This window comes from Apodemus sylvaticus, chromosome 4, assembly GCF_947179515.1.
Source record: "Apodemus sylvaticus chromosome 4, mApoSyl1.1, whole genome shotgun sequence".
Lineage (NCBI taxonomy): Eukaryota > Metazoa > Chordata > Mammalia > Rodentia > Muridae > Apodemus > Apodemus sylvaticus.
The window spans coordinates 55,105,541-55,126,163 of record NC_067475.1 but is presented as its reverse complement, the minus strand read 5'-3'; the positions used below and the strand labels follow the sequence as shown (position 1 = coordinate 55,126,163).

The following is a 20,623-nucleotide window of genomic DNA, read 5'->3' as shown; positions in this document are numbered from 1 at the left end:
TGGCGGGAGGGTACACTGTAGTGGAATGTATGGGTGAGCATGGCGGTCAGCTGGGGACTCGGGTTTAGCGAGCACGGACTGTGGGCTTGCTATTAGATCCTAGGCGGTCCTGGCATCAGTATCCTGAGTTACACAGACCTGGGGTTCAGAGCCATCAGCTGGTGGCTGAATGGTACAGCCAAATGTCACACATCCCTGTCTCTGGGGAGCTTCCTTCCCTGTGAGGCTAGCTCTCACCTCATTTGTGTTTTATCTCATAGGAAGAGAGCCATTGACAGCTTTCAAAGGGGGAAATGCCGGTCTGACCTAAAAATAGCTTCCATTATCCAGCACTTAGTCAGCTGCACTCTGCTAAGCTCTTTACAGAGATTACCTCTTGTAATCCTCGCAACAACCCTACGGTTATTATTACCTCCATCTCACACATGAACCCAACTTATGAGAGGCTGGGGGTGTTAGGTGTAGATCAGGGCTCTATAGTAGAGGGTTTGTCTAGCAAGCACAAGGTCCTGGGTTCAAGCCCCAATGTGTGCGTACGCGCGCGTGCACACACACACACACACACACAGACACCCCCCATACAACACTCCATACAGAAGACACACATAACATACAACACACATATACCTCATACAACACTACACACACACACATACACACACACACACACACACACCATACAATACACACACACATACACACAACACTCCATACATCACACACACCATATAACACATACATACACTCCATACAATACCCCATACACACACACACCCCATACATACACACACACCCATACAACACACATACATACACCCCATACACACATACCCCATACAACACCCATACACACACACACACACACATACACAGGAGAATGGAGACAAGTCCCAGTATACATATCCACACATGTGGGGAGCCCTGGTAGGTACATACGCGCGCGCGCGCGCGCGCGCGCGCGCGCGCGCATACACACACACACACACACACACACTCGGTGGAGGGGAGAAAAGTCCCAGCACACATACACAGAGGGGCAGAGAGATTATGGGGTGTCACTAGCCACATAGCTAGCCGATGACAGAGCTCAAGTGTAGCCAACTAGTCTGGCAACAGAGGACTGACTGTCCCCACTCCTCCTCTACCCTCCCTGCCCTTGGGGCTGGGACAGCAAAGGGAGGGCCCCGTGAAGGCCAAGGTATGGAGACCAGCTCTTCAATGGCCTGCTGCTCAACAAGTGTGGGAACAGCTAAAGGTGTGCCTGAGAGGTCACTGGTCTTGGGACCTTACGCCTTGTTGAAAGGAGCAGAGGCGCCGCCCAGGCCTCCCCCCAAAACCAGAAGTCCCTCTCATATACTCTGTGCTCACACTCCCCTCCCTCCTGATGCTGTAGAGTGTCATCTCACTCCCAAGATAACAGGGCCACCTCAGCCCTCCTCCTGTGTCTATTCTGGGCAGCTCTCGGATCCTCCTCTTCTCCTGGCCCCTGCTTCTCCCTTCAGTGGGAGAAGGTAGGTGGGGAAAAGCCCGCCCACTCACATAAGCCTGCAGCTGCGACCCCAGGGAGACCAGCCTGCGCAGCAGGTGCACAGCCCCTCCCTCACCAGCAACAAAGAAAATCCTCAGCTGGACCCCCGGCATGGAGACAGCCACTGCACTGGAGACTGCCGCATGCTCCCAGCGGCAGGTAGACGCGGCTGCTGATCCAGTGGATGCTGAAGGACCCCGGACTCCACATCACCAGGAGGCAGGCAGCCCCGCTCTGCAGCTCCTGCCCTCTATTGAAGGTGACCTGTGGCAGTCTGTAAGGGTGGGGATGCTAAGTGGTGGCGGGGGGGGGGGGGGACTTCCTACTGCCCTGAATATATGTTCAAGGTCCCCCCACCTCCATGCCTAAGCTTTAATAACTTTAGGGAACTTCTAGTTAATGCAGGAATATTCTGGGAGCCCTTACCTTCCCTCTCAAACTGTGACTTGCTACTCAAATGTCTCTGCTGTAATTTTATTCTTTAGCTGAGACGTCAGTGAATGATGTCTATGTCTATGGCACTTTACAGTGACGAGCAGTGATCTGTTTATATTTTTACCATAAAAAACAGTCACAGGTCCTGGAGGACCCCGTAGACTAAATACCCGTTGGGAAGGGAATGGAGGACAGAGAGCAGCCATTTGTAGTGGAATAAGAAGGCTATGAGGAGGCTGAGCATCCTAGACAGCATGATACCGACCTCTGCCTGGGGCATGCCACAGCATCGGGGCCTACCCTAACGCCCCACACCGGCTCACTGGCACGGTCTCTCAAAGTTAGAGCTCAAAGGAAGAAGAGCCTTTCAGGAAAAGCACTCCATTTCCAGTTCCCAGATGAGGGTGTGTGGCGCCTGCCCCAGCCCCAGCCTCCTGCTACCTGCCCTAGAGCCAACTGTCACCACCACAGCTCACCTAGGCAACTGCTGGGAGCCAAATGACACTGTGTGTATCTCCACTGTACCTGGGTCTGCAGACCCAGGGGGGAGATGGGAAATAGCTTCTTTGTGATGGTCGTTAGCAGCCCTATGTCTGTGCTAAACATTTAGCCCAACAAAGTCCCAGTGTTTTGGGTTTTTGTTGTTGTTGGTAGTGGTGGTTTTGGTTTTGGTTTTTTGGATTTGGTTTTTTTGTTTGTTTGTTTGTTTGTTTGTTTGTTTGAGACAGGGTTTCTCTGTGTAGCCCTGGCTGTCCTGGAACTCACTCTGTAGACCTTGAACTCAGAAATCCGCCTGCCTCTACCTCCCAGAGTGCTGAGATTACAGGCGTGCGCCACCACCGCCTGGCTAGTCCCAGTGTTATAACCTTAAATTTGCAGAAGATTTGAAAACTACACATGAGAAGTCCATGAACTCCTGGAAAGGAAAGAGGTAGGAGGGAAAAAAGACATTCTAGACTGGCAGGCAACATCCCAGACTTCTTTCCTGGAGTGACCTCTAACACCGCAGTGACCTTGAACAAATCAATTTAACTGCTTCATTCTAGTTTCTTCTCTGTAAAATGACTTTAAACATCTCCCAAGAAGGCCCGTTAGAAGGATGGCTGATCGGTATCGGAAGAGGCTAAACCAACATGGGGACATTTCCAGGAAAGAGATGACAACCAAGTTTTGTCTCCAACTAAAGCCCAAAAGCACAGCCGTCCTCTCCTTACCCTAAAGAAGATCCTAACGGGGCTGCCTGAACACCAGAGCTGGTGGCGTTTATGCCACTGAGCTAGGAGAGCTGTTGTGAACATCCTAAGATGAGGTGGTAGAGACAGAAACCCAGTTTCTTCCCCTGAAAAGCCAAGAGGGGGTGAAGAGCCAGAACCACTAACTCCCCAACTCTGAAGGGAGCAGCCCCGGTTTCAGTCATGCCACCAGAGAAGGGACAGACATCTCTCTGAGGCTTCGTTCTCTTCAGTTTGGAGGGTGGGGCGCTTTGGCAATTTCAGGCTCTAGGTCCCAGCCGGAAGCCCCAGCCTCCTGTATAGCAACTCTGTGTACTGTGGGCCTCAGGGCCATAGGTAGTGGTACCGCAGGATGGTGACCATAAGAATATCCTTTGACATGTTGAAAAATCCGTGTACATCTATGAGCTTCTGGAAAGACTGATGGAGGAGTTTAAATCTCAGCTCTACCGTGCCACAGGAAGAATCAGGACATTTCCCTGAGCCCTCATTTTCTCCCCTGTAAATTGTGAGCTGAATATGAGCAATGTCCTATCCCTCTGATGGCTGTGGACTCCCAGGGAAACCTTATTTAAAAAACAGCAACAACAACAACAAAAACTATAGACTCTCAACTCTGGAAAGATAAACCAAAAAAAAAAAAAAAAAAAAAAAAAAAGATGGTTTCTGAGGTTCCCAGTGCCTCTGGAACCCATCCAGAAATGTTGAAGGATGCTCGGCATGGGACCTGCTGACTCCTAAGTTCTCTGACAGTCCCACAGACTGTCTGCCTCCTAACACTGCCTGCTCCTCACAGAGGGCATGGGGTCAGAAGGGAACTGCAGGGAGCGTGCAGCCGCAGGAAAGGGCAGGCCGGTGGACGTTCATTGGCACAACCAGACAAGCTGCATCTAACCAATAATGGTCCTTCAGTCTAACCACATGACCAAATCGGCAGGCTGGTACAACTGGCAATGGTGCCACTCGTCCTCAGTGCCCCACAGAGGTTCTGTGTCCGGGAGTCAAAACCCTAGGGAGCCACAGGGGAGGCCAGGGACACAGCTGAAGCCCCGAGTAGGAGAACACGGGCCTGCGCCAGAGAAGGGAAGGCCAACTGCTAATTCCAGCAGAATCATCCCCAACGACTGTGCACCTGCTTCCCTCGGAGGGTCTTCTAGGCCTTGGAGCCGATCTCTGCCCAGGAGGAACCAGCCTGCCTTCAGGTTGTCTGTTCTTCCCTACAGACATTTACTTCCTTACCTGTCATACTCCAGACAGGATCCTAGGTGTGGTTACAAAAATAAAGTTACTTAAAATGATGCCATCGCCAGGCGGTGGTGGCACACGCCTGTAATCCCAGCACTTGGGAGGCAGAGCAGAGGCAGGTGGATTTCTGAGTTCGAGGCCAGCCTGGTCTACAGAGTGAGTTTCAGGACAGCTAGGGCTACAGAGAGAAACCCTGTCTCAAAAAAAAAAAAAAAAAAACCCAAATCCAACCCCCCCCAAAAAAACCAAAACCAAACAAACAAACAAAAAACAAAAAAAATGATGCCCTTAAGGTATATTCTAATAGAAGAAAAGAGACAAATAAATAAATAAACACCGTGGGTCAGATGGTGCCAAACCCAAACATAATGGAGGGACAGAGGCAAGCAAACTTCACGCTCCAAACAGGACGGTGAGCAGAGGCCCTACCAATAGGGTACCATTTGAGCAGCAACAGAATAGATATGTGGACTGCTCTCTCTGTAGATACACTAAGTACAAAGGTCCCAGGACAGGAATGTTCTTCATAAAGGGCGACAGCGACAATGTGGGAGGAGACAGGCTGGGACGGAGCAGAGAGGGACCAAGCCAAGGCAAGCACCGAAGGGGGGTTGATTCTGGAATGGAAGAGCAGCCAGACAGGGTTTTAAATAAGAACTGACATGATCAAGTATATGTTTTAGGGATTTTTTTTTTCTGGGTACTGTGTTAAGAAAAGACAGTGGGTGCTTTTTAGACACCAGCAAGATCATCTGCTGATGAGAAAGAGGGAGAGCAGACAACGTTAGCTGAGGTGGGGTAATAGGGCTGTCAGGACCATTGGGGAGGCAGTGCCAGGAAGATGTCATGCTAGGTGTGGTGGCTCATGCCTTTAATCACAGCACTTGGTGGGCAGAGGCAGATGGATCTTTGTGAGTTCAAAACCAGCCTGGTCTATGTAAAAAGCCCCGTCTCAAATATACATATTAAGGCCCATGTAGGAGCAGCATAATAATCAAATCAGTATATTTTTAATTGCTTAAATAACCAATTCCATTTTAATAGATGATTAACATATTGCTATTCACACTTCACATCTGGATTTTCAGAGGTTGAGGAGTTTGTGGGAGGGAGGGACTCCGATGCCCCTTTCTAAGGTGTCACATCTCATACATTGTCTTTTTGTCAAGCCTTTTGAACTGTGTGTACATTGTATTTTGATGTCAAGTGAGCATGTTGTTGTTGCTGTTGTTGTTGTTGTTTCCTACACCTTGTGCGCACACAGACACTGTGTGGGGGGAAGGTTCATTTGTCTAGGATTAGGCATTGCTGAGAGGGAAAGTGAAATGAAAGAGAGATGGAGGATCTGGGTGATGATTCGAGAAAGTGGGTGTCACACGACCAAGGACTCCAAGCTGGTGGGAGAGAGAGTGATAGGCAGTGTGGTGGGGCGTGTGGTGGGGTGGCATGTCTCAGGGGCGTGACAGATGACAGAACTGCCTTATGGCGGGATTCAGGGAGCGAGGCACGGCAGAAGAGTCAGTCGGGTAGCGGCTGAAGAAGCCAGCACGGCCTGAGAACATTGAGCTTCTTGCGGCTGGCACAGAACTAGAAATGTGTCCCTGCCAAGTAGATAATTCTCCATGAAGCAATTCAGAGATACTGCCCTTTCTCCTATGGGGACACCTGAGAGGTCCTATGATCACCTGCCTATTGATAGCAGGATTTGGGGCCCAGGACACAGAAAAGTCGCTTCTTACAAACTCTGGCACTGAAGCGACCCCACCTCCCTTGTTGTACTCTCCCTTCCACTGGAGAGAGTTAGAACCCAGCCCACAGCAGCGGGGGGCTGGAAACTGTTCCCGCTGGGGCAGCCAGTGCTCAGGGATACTGTGAAGTCATAGCATCTGAGTTGGTGGTCAGTGAGCTGTTATGGAGGTGTGGAAATCGTGTAACACTGCAGAAAGGTCGCAGGTCTGGATCTGAAGCACGACCAATGGCTGGCACAGGCTCTGAACTAGTGAGTGTCGGGTCCAAAAGAAACCCAGGACTCCTGGCTAAGTGTGGTTTCTGTCAGCAGAGCAGAGTGTCTGCTGGCCTCCGGGGTCCTCGGGACCTGCGGCTCCACCTGCTCCTCTCACACTGCTCCCTGCCCTAAACTCCAGCTCACAGCCAGCCTCCTGTCCCCCAGCCTCTCCTTCCTACACAAGCCTGCAGTGCGGCCACACACTCTCCTGTTCTCTTGCCTCTTTTGTCCCCCCTCTTTCCTCTCATGGCCCCGGTTCCATTTGCTGGTCCAGTTTAACCCACTACTTTCTCTCCCTGCTCTGGACTTTCTGGATACCTCTGGCTGTACTCTTCCTCGTCCCTACCATAAAGACCTGCCCCTCCACCATACCCCGGAGCCGTCATGCCCATCATGCCCTCACTTCCTAAATCTGGTGCCACATGCCAACTTTATACAAGGAGCCAGGCTGGGAGAGTCCTGCTTGGGCTACAAGGACAGACTTTGAAATTACAACATTACAGTGGAACAATGCGGAAGACCCAGGCAGTGAGCAGAGGCCAAAGCCACCAACCACGAGAGCAAGACAGAGAGCCATGTTCTGCTTCTGTATCATTTAGCTTTTCCTAATTTTGCTTTCATTGTCTATAAGGGGTGACACTGTTGTCCTTTACAAGGAGGGTCTTCTGAGTGAGGTCTACCTGCTCTTTTCTGACCACATTCTACCAAATAAGTTTCTACGGCTATCCATAAATGTTTCTCTAAGAATTTCTGGTGCATAGTTCTCGAATCCCTGGAAATATTTACTTTCAAATCAATAGATGGCTTTGAATCTCCTGCCCTTGTTTTGGTAACCACTCATGCACACCGGCGCGTGTTCATGCAAGTATGCGTGCCTGCATGCATGGATTGCAATCCACACATTTACATGCACACATATATACCTCTCTGTGTGTCTCTCTTGTCTCTGACTCTATCCTTTCTGTCTCTGTCTGTCTCTGTCTCCTCCCCCTACCCCATCTACTTTTTCTTCTCCCTCTAGGCCATGGTTAGGAGCAATGTATAGACCACACAACCTCAAGATTACTGAAGGACCATGTAGAAGAAAATTGTGAGAGGATACAGCTAATTATTTCCTTTTGAAAATAGAAAAAAAGCTGGGTGGTGGTGGCGCACGCCTTTAATCCCAGCACTCTGGGAGGCAGAGGCAGGTGGATTTCTGAGTTCAAGGCCAGCCTGGTGTACAGAGTGAGTTCCAGGACAGCCAGGGCTATACAGAGAAACCCTGTCTTGAGAAAACCAAATTCAAAAAACCCAAAAAGAAAAAGAAAAGAAAAAACCGGGGCATGAACTTCAGCACATTAAAACTGGAGTAGACAGTAGGATAACCAAGATCTCAGGACTCAAAATAAGCTCTCCATTTTTGAGACTTAATATTCTATTGGAGAGGAAGTGCTGAGAACAGCCCAGCTCAGAAGTCAATGTTTCTCAAAGGACATTTCAAGATGCTCTGCCCCAGCCCCTGCCAGGCCTGTGGTCATCAGTGCTGGCCTAACTAAACACTGAGGCTGTGCTCCCGACATCTGAGGAGGAAAGGCCCTTGGGTGTGATAAGGAAGCCTCTCCAAGGTCAGTCCAATTTACACCTCACTTGACAGGAGGTGCAAAAGGAGAAGCCCTCAGTTAACATTCTGAGCAAAGGGTCAGATTGCTGACCAGGTTGAATTGGGGAGGTGACAGAACTCTGTGCTGACAAGGCACCTCTAGCTGCCAGGCCCTCTTTACTGACTAGCATGTGGTTACTCTCAAGGCCGTCTGTGGCTCTCCCCTGGGGCGTCCCTTCATCCCCAGGGGAATCAGGGACACCCTTTTGACTTAATATGATTATCTTGTCAGGGGCTTCTTATACATAAAGAGCATCAGAGAACCCTACAGGGAAGGAGACCCTCCCCAACCTCAGTGTCGCCACTGTGGCCTCCCTCCTCCGGCTGCCCCAGCGGACTCTCCAGTAAACACGCTGCCTCCCAAACCCTCCCAGCTCTGCCCACCTGAGCCTTTCTTTGTTCCTGTCAGTTTTCTCTCTGGTGTGGGTGAAAGAAAGCTAACTCTTTCTAGGATTTATTTGTAATAAGAAATGCCAGGTAGGGGGCTGGAGAGATGGCTCAGTGGTTAAGAGCACTGACTGCTCTTCCAGAGATCCTGAGTTCAAATCCCAGCAACCACATGGTGGCTCACAGCCATCTTTAATGAGATCTGATGCTTTCTTCTGGTGTGTCTGAAGACAGCAACAGTGTACTTATATATAATATATAATAAATAAATCTTAAAAAAGGAAAAGAAAAGAAAAGACATGCCAGGTGGAAAAAGACATCAGCCCACTTCAATCAGAAGTCCGGATGCTGAAGTCTAGCACAGGGCTAGTTAGTGCCTCTCCCAGCATGAAGCCTAGTCCCTGTCCCCTCGACTCAGCCTCTCTTGGTCCTTGGGCCTAGCCTTCTGCCTCCTCTCCCCCTGGGTGACTAGAGGTCATACCAGGCCCTGACTCTGGCGCCTAGGTCTAGGAAGATACTGATGAGGTGGGAGACTAGACAGATGAGCCAAGCTTCAAAACCAGGTCCTCTGGATATCTGACCCCAGCTAGGGAGGCAGGAGTCCTGTGTGCCAGGCGCAACTCCACACTCGCCTGTCCCGGAGGTCAGCAAATCAGTGTCTCTCAGAGCCTCCCCCTGTCCAGCTGGCCTGCCTTTCTGGGCGCTCGCTCGATGAGATCTGTTTTACTCCTTTGCTCTGTAGATAGTGCAGGGACAGAGGAGCCCATTCTTTGGCAAGTGCAAAAGGTTATTCCCTTGCCCAACAGTGGACAACCAAGGCCAACAAGATGAGGGTTTTCTGACCTTCATCTCCAATCACTTTCCCCCTTTTAAAAAAAAAAAAAAACCTCACATCCGCCTGCATTCAACCCCTTGGTTGCTTGCCAAGATGGCCTCGGGGAAAGGAGTGCATCAGACAACACCCCATTGTTGCCACCCCACCCCCTGCCCCCAAAGTCAGCAGAGAGCAGAGGGAGCAGGGTCACTGGGCGACTTGGGTGCCTTGCCTGCCCTGTTCTTACTGAGAACACTCATGCTGCCAAAGTTACAGACCAACCCAGGTCCAACCTAGCGGAGGAAAGCGAAATAACAAAACCAGATAAAGGAGGCGGTGGGTCGGATATGGTTTGAGATGGTAGTGAGGGGGTGGGGCCTGCAAGGTGGGGCCTGCACAGCAGGATCTCAGCCTATGTTCTCTCACTGCCATCATTTAAAGGGCTGCTTTATACAATGTATGTATTCAAGCTGTTCTATCTATAAGTAAACATACTTGTGTTGTGGCAAAGGCAGAGGAATGTACTCAGGGAAATGTGTATTATCAGTAAGCTTGGAATGCCCTGTCAGGCACTCATGCTGTGTGTCACAGGAATGTGGGGGGGGGGGGCAGATTTCTTTAACTGCAAGGAATACATGTTGGCAGGAAGTCTTGGGTTGTTGGTGGGAACCCAGACACTGTCACATTCTTCTTGAGATAAAAGGAGGCAGGGGACTGCCTTTGAGGAAGGAGGAAACAGCAGCCCTGGAAAGGTAAGCGGAAAAATGGTCCCCAAGTGAGCCAGGAGGGATGTCTGCTCTTCCACAGCCAAGGCAGCCTACAGCATCCTCCTGAGAGTCAGACACCCAGGCTCCAAACCCCTGAGCATCTCCTGCCTGTATCCTGAGAGCAACACAGATACCCAATTCCCCCCGGGCTTATGTGCCTGGAGGTCAAGGACAAGTAATAGACAGCCCAGATACTTCCCAGATTTTGCTTGTACGAAGTGATCTATTACTGCTGATAAGAATGTCACACTGGCCGGGCGGTGGTGGCGCAAGCCTTTAATCCCAGCACTTGGGAAGCAGAGGCAGGCAGATTTCTGAGTTCGAGGCCAGCCTGGTCTACAGAGTGAGTTCCAGAATAGCCAGGGCTACACAGAGAAACCCTGTCTCCAAATAAATAAATAAATAAATGAAAAGAATGTCACACTGTAGGGATCCGGGGGGCCTTGCAGAAGAAGGGACCCAGACACTGGCTCCCTCTGGGATGACTCTGCAGTACCTCTGTGTGAGGACAGGATGTTGACTCCTGCAGGGCAGAAAGCTTTCTCTGGAGGTCTATGCCAAACCAGGAGGTCAGATTCACTCAGCAATGTTATTAAGGACCCAGAAAAAAAAAAATCACTGGAAAAACAAGCTGTAAAGACTGGTCTGCTCACAGAAAGGAACAAAACTCAATGGGTGGGAAGCCAGAAGTTAAGAGTTACAAATCAAAAGAAGTATCAGGCTGCGAGCCCAGGTTGTTGGGGAGGCGAGGGTTGTTGTGTTGACAGAGCCTCTCCACGGAGCTCATCCTGCCTCACTTCCTCGGGATGGGAGTATAGACCCGCACCACCACACCCAGCTCCCATGCTCTTTCTGGAGACCTCAGCCTTTCCAGGGGCTCCTTCAGTCAACTGCTCCCCGAGTCCCCACACAACGGGAAGAGTATGGGTGTGTGGTTTAATGGCAGGTCACTAGAGCAATTCTGACCGCTGCGTTTGCTCCCCAGCATAACGGAAGGGTCTGGAACGTTCCATCTGATAAGGGCTTAATCTGGTGGCCACTTGGGCCACTGCCCGCAGAATATTACTGGACACAGTATTCACTTTCTCTGTGTATTCATTTCCTATTCTCTCTCTTTCTATCACTCAGAGCACCCCAAGATCTGGCTACCTCGGGCCCTGAGGCAGACTTACATCCGGAAGGTTGGGGAAACGGTGAATCTACTAATCCCGTTCCAGGTGATCACCACAGCCTCATGCTGGCACCAGGTCAAGGTTTTGACTTGGAAATAGACCTAGGAGTAAGGCAGTCTTTCTGGCCTTGAATGAGGGTCCACAGTACCACCCTGAGGCCAGATCACCACCATTCCACACTCCCAAGGCTGGGTTTGGCTAGGACAGATGTGTCCCATGAGAGGAGGCAATGCCAAGCCAGGCCCTACATTCTGCAGAGGTCTGGAGCCCCTCAGTTTTAGAGGGTTCTTAGGAGTTTGGGCAGCTTCCCAGCTACCCTGAGTATCCATGTCCAAACCTCTCAGAGGCTGAAAGTCTCAAAAGCCATCCCCCTGTCTCTTGAGACTACACTGAAAGGAGGGAGCTTCCTGGAGGAGTCTAGCAAAAACTGTCTTGCTCAAGATTCCTTGAGCAGCTCCATGTCAAGACATCCTGTGGATTTGGGGGTAGACTGGTGGAAGTGAGAGGAGGAGGGTGTGTGTGTGGGGGAGCTATGAACATCTTGGGGATGAGCAACCTTATCTCTGCTGTTCAGGGTAAGCCCAAACCTCAAGCTACCTGGACCCACAATGGCCGTGCCCTGGATAGCAGTCGTGTCAGCGTGCGGAACGGGGAGCATGACTCCATTCTTTTTATCAGAGAGGTCCAACGAACGGACTCAGGGTGCTACCAACTCTGTGTGCAGCTTGGTGAGCTGCAGGCCACTGCCGCCATCAATATCCTGGTGATCGGTAAGGTTGGGGGATAGAAGAGGTGGTCTCTAGCAGCTCTGGCCTGAACAGAAGCTATCCCAGAGAGCCTCAGACGCAGTGGGAGGTGATGGGAAGGATGTGAGCAGAGAGAGGGGCCAAGGGTATTCTCTAAGTGAGGTCAGCCCATGTGGCTGGCACAGTGCCCACTGCCATCCACGGCTTTGCTCTTCCAGAGAAGCCAGGTCCTCCTCAGAGTATTAAGTTGGTGGATGTTTGGGGCGCCAATGCTACTCTGGAATGGACACCTCCACAAGATACAGGCAATACAGCTCTCCTGGGATACACGGTGCAGAAGGCTGACAAAAAATCCGGGGTGAGGTGCAGCTGGGAAGAAGGGAGGGAGGCATCTGGATGAGTTTCTGGCAGCTCCACATGGGGCGAGATTAAAAAAAAAACAAAAACAAAAGCCAAACAAAGTCCAGGTGTTTCACACATGGCATCTCCTGGGGACCCCACAGCTCTGGTTCACAGTACTGGAGCGTTATCACCGAACCAGCTGCATTGTCTCCGACCTCATTGTTGGCAACTCCTATGCCTTCCGTGTCTTTGCCGAGAACCAGTGTGGGCTCAGCGACACAGCCCCTGTCACAGCTGACCTTGCCCACATCCAGAAAGCAGGTAAGGAAGTTAAGACCACGTGCTGACAAGGCTTAGAAGAAACAGAACTGAAGCTAGACAGAGTTCTCACGTGCTGCACCATGGTTCCTCTTGATGCCCACAGCTACCGTTTACAAGGCCAAGGGGTTTGCCCAGCGGGACCTCTCAGAAGCTCCCAAGTTCACCCAGCCTCTGGCGGACTGCACTACAGTCACTGGCTATGATACCCAGCTCTTCTGCTGTGTGCGTGCCTCTCCCAGGGTGAGTGGGGGAGCTTCTGGGGGTGAGGTATCCTGTGCTGCTTCCTGTTACTACGCCATCCTAACCTGAGCTATATCACAGGGCATGCTAATTGAACATCTGCTACCAGAGCCGCCATCTGCCTCCTCGACAGCAGGTTACTTAGGAACTGTCAGGGCGTCTGTAATTCAAGATGGATGGATGGGAATGATGCTCCCTTGGAGTGTTGGGTCCTCATGCACGAAGACATCACTTCCAGCTAGTTATCGGGCAGAAGTGTCTGACTCCTGCTGGCTTTTCTTTATTCATTCCCCATGCCTTGTCTCTGTGGGGCTGTGCGCATGCGCGCTGCTCTGCTCACAATCTGGTCTTTGCAGTCCGCCCCATTAATGGCTTTTACCAAGTAACTTGGGTTACGAGTACAGGTCAAACTGTGTGGAGATAACACCTTGAAAGGAGACTTGTGATAAAACAACTCTAGAAGCCACTTTCAAAACACAGGGCACAGAAACCACTCACTAACAGTGGGGATTGAATAGGAATGAATCGCTGTTGAACATAAACAAACAACAAACAAACAATAAAGGGAGACCCTGAGCTGACAAGGTGGCTCAGTGGGTAAAGGCACTTGCTCCCTGACCACCTGAGTTCAATCTCTGGAACCCACACAGTGGGAGGAAAGCACCAACACCTGTAAGTCTTCCTCTGACCTCCACATGTGTCGTGGCACCAGTGTACCCCTCTATACAAACATAAATGTTATTTTAAAATCCTTTTTGAGTGGAACCCATAGCTCGGTGTGGAGATACGCACCTTTAGTCAGAGAACTACAGAGGCAGAGGTAGGGGTGGATCTCTGTGAGTCTGAGGCTAGCCTAGTCTACATAGTGAGAGAGAGCCTGTCTTAAACCAAAAATATTTTTTTAAAAATTTCAAAAGTATCCAGGCGGTGGTGGCGCACGCCTGTAATCCCAGCACTCTGGGAGGCAGAGGCAGGCGAATTTCTGAGTTCGAGGCCAGCCTGGTCTACAAGAGTAAGTTCCAGGACAGCCAGGGCTATACAGAGAAACCCTGTCTCGGAAAAAAAAAAAAAAAAATCCCCCCAAAAAAAACCAAAACAAACAAACAAACAAACAAACAAATTTTTTTTTTCAAAAGTAGACTTTGAGGCCCATGATGGCTTCTGGGCTATTTTTTCCAGTTCAGGGACATCTGTGAAATGGACTACGGTTCAGGCACTCTCTTCAAACCTAGGAAGGTTTGCTCAAGGTACTGAAAGGGAAATATTCCCATTACCACCCACAGGGAACCTTGCAGAAAGCCATCATCTCCAGGCCTGTAGGAGCCCGGAGCGGTGGTGGTGCACGCCTTTAATCCCAGCACTTGGGAGGCAGAGGCAGGTGGATTTCTGAGTTTGAGGTCAGCCTGGTCTACAGAGTGAGTTCCAGGACAGCCAGGGCTACACGGAGAAACCCTGTCTCAAAAACCTGTAGGCAGGGTCCCAGACACTTAAGTGCAGAGGATGATTGGCTTCTGCTCTGCATCCCTTCGTCTTCATCTTCCAGCCCAAGATCATCTGGCTAAAGAACAAAATGGACCTCCAAGGCAATCCCAAGTACAGAGCCCTCAGTCAGCTGGGGGTCTGCTCCCTGGAAATCCGCAAGCCCAGCCCCTTCGATGGAGGCATCTACACCTGCAAGGCCATCAATGCTCTGGGGGAGGCATCCGTGGACTGTCGGGTGGATGTTAAAGGTAAAGATGGGAGAGTTGGTGTCTCTAGTGCCAGTCACCTTCCCCTCCCACCCTCCAAGAGTGACTGGCACAAGCTGAGATGGAAAGGCCCTCCCTTTATATCCGTTACCTACTGCAGGGACCAAATACCCAACAAGAAGCGACTTGACCATGGGCTTGAGGGCACAGTCTGTCGTGACAGGGTAGACCACAGGGCAGGAGTGGAGCTGGGTAGCAGCAGGAGGAACAGGAGACTGCTTCCTCACATCTGGACACATCAGGAGGCAGAGAGAGCTGAAGGCTAATGCTCATCGGGTGTTTCCCTTCTAGCTCCCTTTATTCAGCCTGGGCACCTGCACTGTGAGATGGTGTCACCCAGGAATACAGTTAAAACGCTCCAGGAACACCCTCAGACATGCCTAGAGATGTGTCTCCTAGGTAACGAAGACATGACAATTCACCACCACAACTGCCCAGGGCTCTCCCTGTCACCATTAAGATGCCCTAGGAACCCATCTTATCACCCAAGGTTTCATTTCTGTGTATCACGAGTCACTAGTACAGGAAGAATCACTAATTCCATTTTTTTTAAAGGACAAGTGTGAAGTATGCAGAGGTAGCTGCTTTGTTAGCTGGGAGATGACACTCTGGAGGCAGAGTCCTATGATCTTTGTCCCAGTGCAGGAGTGTTGCAGAGGAAGGTTATTAGTTGTAGGTCATGCTGTACCCCCACACCCACTTCCTCTTTAATCCATTCATTTCTACTTTCTTGCAGCCTTGTTGGAATCTCCATCACAGCATATTGGGTTTTGGGGTCGGGTATTTTTTTTTAAACATCTTTAATTTTCAGAATCTCATACCTATATACACCAAATATGGTCATATCATCCCAACACATTGTTTTGTAATTATCTACTTACAGATTTATCTTCCAATTAAACCATAAACAAAGCTCTCTGTCCCTAGAGTCTAGCCTAGCTGCTGACACCCAGAAGGCTGTTGCTAAGTGCTGTTGCATGAGTCAGGAGTGAGTGGGCCTTATATGTCCTACTCTCTATGTATAGACTCCCCAGCGAGCATTATGGACACCCCAAAGTGTAAGTGGGACATCCATTCCAGGTGCTCTGAGAGACAGTTTCCCAGAGACTTATGCAATGTAACATTGAGAAATGTCTACATTTTTGCAGCTCCTCATTAAGGCTGTTCCAAGAAGACAGGACATCCGAGGAAGGTAAGGAAGAAAGAAATGGCCTCTTGGTGGATTATTTCTTGTTCCTGGCAAATGCTCATAAGTTTGAGATGAATTTGAGCCTCTCAACCATCTGCGCTGAAACTCACTTTGTAGGTCAGGCTGGCCTTGAACTCACAGAGATCCTCCTGCCTCTACTTCCTGAGTACCAGGACGAAAGGCACGAGCTGGCACCACAACCCTATTCTAACACTATCAGCTCTGCAGAGGAAACTGGTAGAGATGAAGTCTACTTTTGTCAATCCTGTGTGTTTCTACGCAGGTCAGTGATAGGGTTGAAACCCAATAATCCTCGGAGAATCTGAGCCTCTGTCTCTCCCTAATCAGGGGGCTCTGTGGGAAGAGCTGCGTGGGAAGGAAGAGAAAGAGACCAGGGTCTCCACCACCACAGACCCACTGTGGGTAGAGACAGCTCTGCTAACCTCTCTACCTCAGCACCATAGGCAGGGTGAGAAACAAGGCAGTTTGTCCATGTTATCTTTTTTTGCTCGCTCACATTCTTTTGGATTTTATACATCTCTTCCTGTTCAACAGAAGAAAAATTTTTTTTCGTTAAATGTCAACAATAATTTAACATTTGGGTATGTGGTTCCCACGCGGCTCATCACTGGCAAAGAGCCACTTGGATTGTTCCCTAGAATGTGGTAGCTGCTTCAAATAAATTCCCTGTCACTCACAGGAGAGATGCTACATGTAAACCGATGGGTAAGGGGAAAGAAAGGCCCAAGAGAGAAGGACAGAGACCTAGCTCCCAGCATTCCCTCTGACTTCAGCTCCAGGCAGAAGAAAATGGAGCATGAATTCGATCCCCGAAGCCATTTATTTAAGCCCATCAATGATACACAGCAAATGAAAACCCTAAAGGCTACATTAAACGCACAAACTCTCCTCAGGAGAGCTTTCTCTGCCAGCTGGCTTGTAGACACTTCTCCTTCCCGCCTTCTCCGTCAATACCACATTATGTCGGTCCTGATTTTTACTTACCCGTGGTTCCCTTCTGTCTCCCAGCCGGTGCTCAGAAGCAAAGCGTGGTGGGCAGTGAATTTATAGCACTGGACCGTGAAGAAGGACGGTCTCAGCATATCCAGGACAGAATCTGTTTGTCTGGTGTGTTGGTTATCATTCACCCTCTCTTTTCAGGGCCTCCTGGGAGCCTGACTCTGACAAGACTGTGTTCTCAAGGAGCGTTACCTGGCTTGGCTGAGACTAAATAAATGTATAGATCGTCAATTCGTGCAATGTCCTATTTCCGAGCCTTTCTACAAGGAGACGCCTTACAGAGGCTACAGCCCTTCGGCCAGTCTGTATGATGCCAGAACCCTAAGATTCCTCTTTCTCTTCTGTTCTATGTCATATCCACACAGTCTCTCTCACAGAACCACATTCCTCCTCCCTGCCCTGTGCCCTGACTTACTCTTGAGACAGAGTTTTATATACTACAGTCTGGCCTTAACCCCACAAGCAAACTAACGATGTCCTTGAACTTCTGATGCTCTGAACTTTATTTCCCAAGTGTGGGGATTGCAGGCCTGTGCCACCACACAGTTTGTGGGATTGTGCAAACTAGGCAAGCACCCTACAAAGCAAGCCATGTCCCCCACCTGTCATTTACCACAGGCCGCTATGACAGGGCTGTATTCAGTTCTACGAGGCATGAGGTGTTGGGAAAAGATGAAGATGATTTGCCATCTTCCCCAGGGGCCTCCCTTTGTAAACTGGTATTACAGGGTGCACGCCCATAAAGCAGCAGCAAGCAGTACAGCACAATCCTGCAAACACAGACGGAGACCCGAGACCCGAGCCTCAGGAGGTTGCTTCTCTTGCTTGTTTGTCTGCATCTTATAACAAGTCACATACTGAAGATGCTCTGTGATGGACTCTGTAACGATGCGGATGCGGATGGTCCCCCACTCTGCTTCCTGTATGCTCTTTGTATCCATCTCATCAGGAGCCACAAACCAGGACTGGAGAGATGATGGGGGGCCTCTGTTCAGTTCCCAATGCTCCAGTTCCAGGTGGTCAGATGCCCTCTTCTGGCCTCTGCAGGGACAGGCGCATACATGTGGTGCACATACATACATGCAGGCAGTTACACATATACATAAAAATAATATATGTGTGTGTATATACATATATATGTGACATATATATATATGAGTCACAGCTCAAGCTGGGAGGTGGTGGCACACACCTTTAATCCCAGCACTTGGGAGTCAGAGGCTGGTGGATCTCTGTGAGTTTGAGGCCAGCTTGGTCTACACAGAGTTCCAGGATAACCAGGGCTGTTACAAAGAGAACCCCAGTCTTGAAGAATAAAGGGGGTGAGGGGGAGAAGCTCAACTCACAATTCTCCTACCCTGATTTCCCAAGCGCTGGGATGACTGGCAGGGCTCGCACTCCCATGCCTGGCTCTAAGCCATCACTGGCTGAAGCAGTGTTACATAAAAGATGATAGCGGCTGCTGCGCTACATAACGGAGAATTGTATCTGGGTGGTAGAGCATTGGGTTTCAGCGGCCGCCTTGGCCCCCTCAGCACTAAGGCCCAGCTACAGTAAACCTCTTCCTGTGAAGCTCTGGGGACATTTGTCAATCTAAGATTGCACTGCACATGGATGCCGGTGAGAGTCCGCACTGGAGATTGTCAACAGGAGGACAAAGGTTCTCATAAGCACATGGGACCCTGCTTGTGGTGCCCTGGGTTGGTGTACACTAGTGAAAAGCTACAGTGTGCCAGGGGAAGCAAGCGCAAAAGGGGGAGGGAGTGGGAGTGGGGGGAGGAGGGGGGAGTGGAGGGCGGAGGAGGGGGAGGGGCAGATAGCCTTCTATGCATCAGAACTGAGTGGAAGTGATTTCTCTTTTTTAACAGTCTTGTTACACACCCCACCCCCACCCCCCAAGCCATAATCTGGCAAGCAACAGAGCTTCCCCATTTTCTCTCATCTATGTCACCAGACAATCCAGGTTGGAAACATTAAAAGAGAAAATATTGCTGGGCAATGGTGGCCCATGCCTTTAATGCCAGCACTTGGGAGGCAGAGGCAGGTAGATTTCTGAGTTTGAGGCCAGCCTGGTCTACAGAGTGAGTTCCAGGACAGCCAGGGCTATACAGAGAAACACTGTCACTAAAAATGAAAACAAACAAACAAACAAACAAAAATAAATTAAAAAAATAAAATAAAATAAAAAAGAGAAAATATTTCAGGGGTGATATTAGGCCACATTTCTTTGAGAAGGAAAGGGATGTAGATTGGCTCAGAAGAATCCAAAGGCTTTCACTTTGAGGCTGAGTCTGTTGTTCTGCCTTTTTCTCACTGAAGTTCTGTGAGAATGAGGCTTCCACAATGATCCCTACCATATGTTGTAAATTAGCTCCTTAGGGAACACCAGTTTGAAATTGTTAGATCGAGCCTGAGCAGGGTCTGATGGCTGCTGCTAAAATATATTCTCTGGGAGAGGCATAAACAACGCCTACTGCTTCTCTTACAGTCCCAAAGACAAACAACAGTAGAAATCCACCAAAGTTTATCCAGAGGAACCAATGAACTTGATAAGTTTACTTACAGAGCTATATGGTGTATTTAAGGTCTGCATGAGCTACATTAGATTCTGTCTCAGAAAACAACAAAAAACAAAGGTGAAGCCGGGCGGTGGTGGCGCACGCCTGTAATCCCAGCACTTTGGGAGGTAGAGACAGGCGGATTTCTGAGTTCAAGGCGAGCCTGGTCTACAGAGTGAGTTCCAGGACAGCCAGAGCTATACAGAGAAACCCTGTCTCGAAAAAACGAAATCCAAGAAAACCAAAAACCAAACCAAACCAAACCAAACCAAAAACAAAAACAAAAAAATCAAAAAAACAAAAAACAACAACAAAAATAAAGGTGAAAGAGGCAGATGGTATGTGTGTGCATGTATGTGTGTGTGTGTGTGTGCGCGTGCGCGTGTGCGTTGTGTGTGTGTGTGTGTGTGTGCGCGCGCGCGCGCGCACGTGTGTGTGTGTGTGTGTGTGTGTGTGTGTGTGTGTGTGTGTGTGTGTGTATTAATGAATGGAAAAGAGTGGTCAGGTCATTGCCAGTCAACAACATTCACAACAGCACTGGCTTTTTTTCCACTTGAAGCACACCTAGGGTAGAAGGTGGTGGAAAATCCAGTAACTGTGCCGTAAGGATCAGTCAGACCCAGCTATTTGCTGAACTTTCACAGACCCACCATTTAAGTTCCCACAACTCCAGCATCCTGGCGAAGGAATAAATTCTTCACACGAACAAGATTTCTAGCAATAGGTAATCCTTTTGCACTTAGGGAGCACTGCCCTGAAATCTTTTATTATCATTACTACTTACTGTTTGCCTGGAAGAATGACTTCGTCGTTATTTATTTAAACTCTTAAATAGCTGCTCGTACTCATCATTCTGGGGTTAAGGTTGAAGCAGGAAGAAAAGATACCAGGTATCTTAGAGAAGTGGCCTTATGCTAAATGAAGAATTCTTGTGCCTCGGGTGCTAGAGAGATCGTCCATTTGGTGGTCTGTGCAAGTAGAAACCCAGCAAGGAATCCCAGGCTTAGAGCCTGGAATCTGAGAGGTGGGGGAAGGTTCCAAGCCCACATTGGTTGGACAGTTCTCCCCACGTCTGGCTCGTGGTTAGGAGGAGGCGCTCCGGAACGTGCCACCGCGCACTGGCCGCTCCTCCCGCCGCCCCGCAGTAGCCCCCATCCCCACCCCTGGTGAAGTCTTTCGGGGAAGCGCGCTTTGGTCCAAGGGACAATCTTCTCCGGCTGGCAACCCGACAG

The 20,623-nt window shown here is 49.8% G+C and overlaps 1 protein-coding gene and 1 long non-coding RNA gene across 2 annotated transcripts; one reads left to right on the top strand and one right to left on the bottom strand.

The window, feature by feature from the left end:
- The first annotated feature begins 1,639 nt into the window (after positions 1-1,639).
- Positions 1,640-17,064, top strand: Mybphl (myosin binding protein H like). The gene is made up of 9 exons (XM_052178525.1): positions 1,640-1,787; positions 11,184-11,272; positions 11,802-11,997; positions 12,192-12,331; positions 12,477-12,636; positions 12,740-12,876; positions 14,420-14,606; positions 15,773-15,816; positions 16,975-17,064. The coding sequence occupies exons 1-8, from the start codon at positions 1,640-1,642 to the stop codon at positions 15,781-15,783; spliced, it is 1,068 nt and encodes a 355-aa protein (XP_052034485.1). The 3' UTR covers positions 15,784-15,816; positions 16,975-17,064.
- Positions 17,065-17,318: 254 nt separating this feature from the next.
- Positions 17,319-20,529, bottom strand: LOC127682127 (uncharacterized). The gene is made up of 2 exons (XR_007977355.1): positions 20,176-20,529; positions 17,319-17,874 (listed from the first exon to the last, which is right to left on the bottom strand). It is a non-coding gene; the product is annotated as an uncharacterized LOC127682127 (long non-coding RNA).
- Between the last annotated feature and the right edge of the window lie 94 nt (positions 20,530-20,623).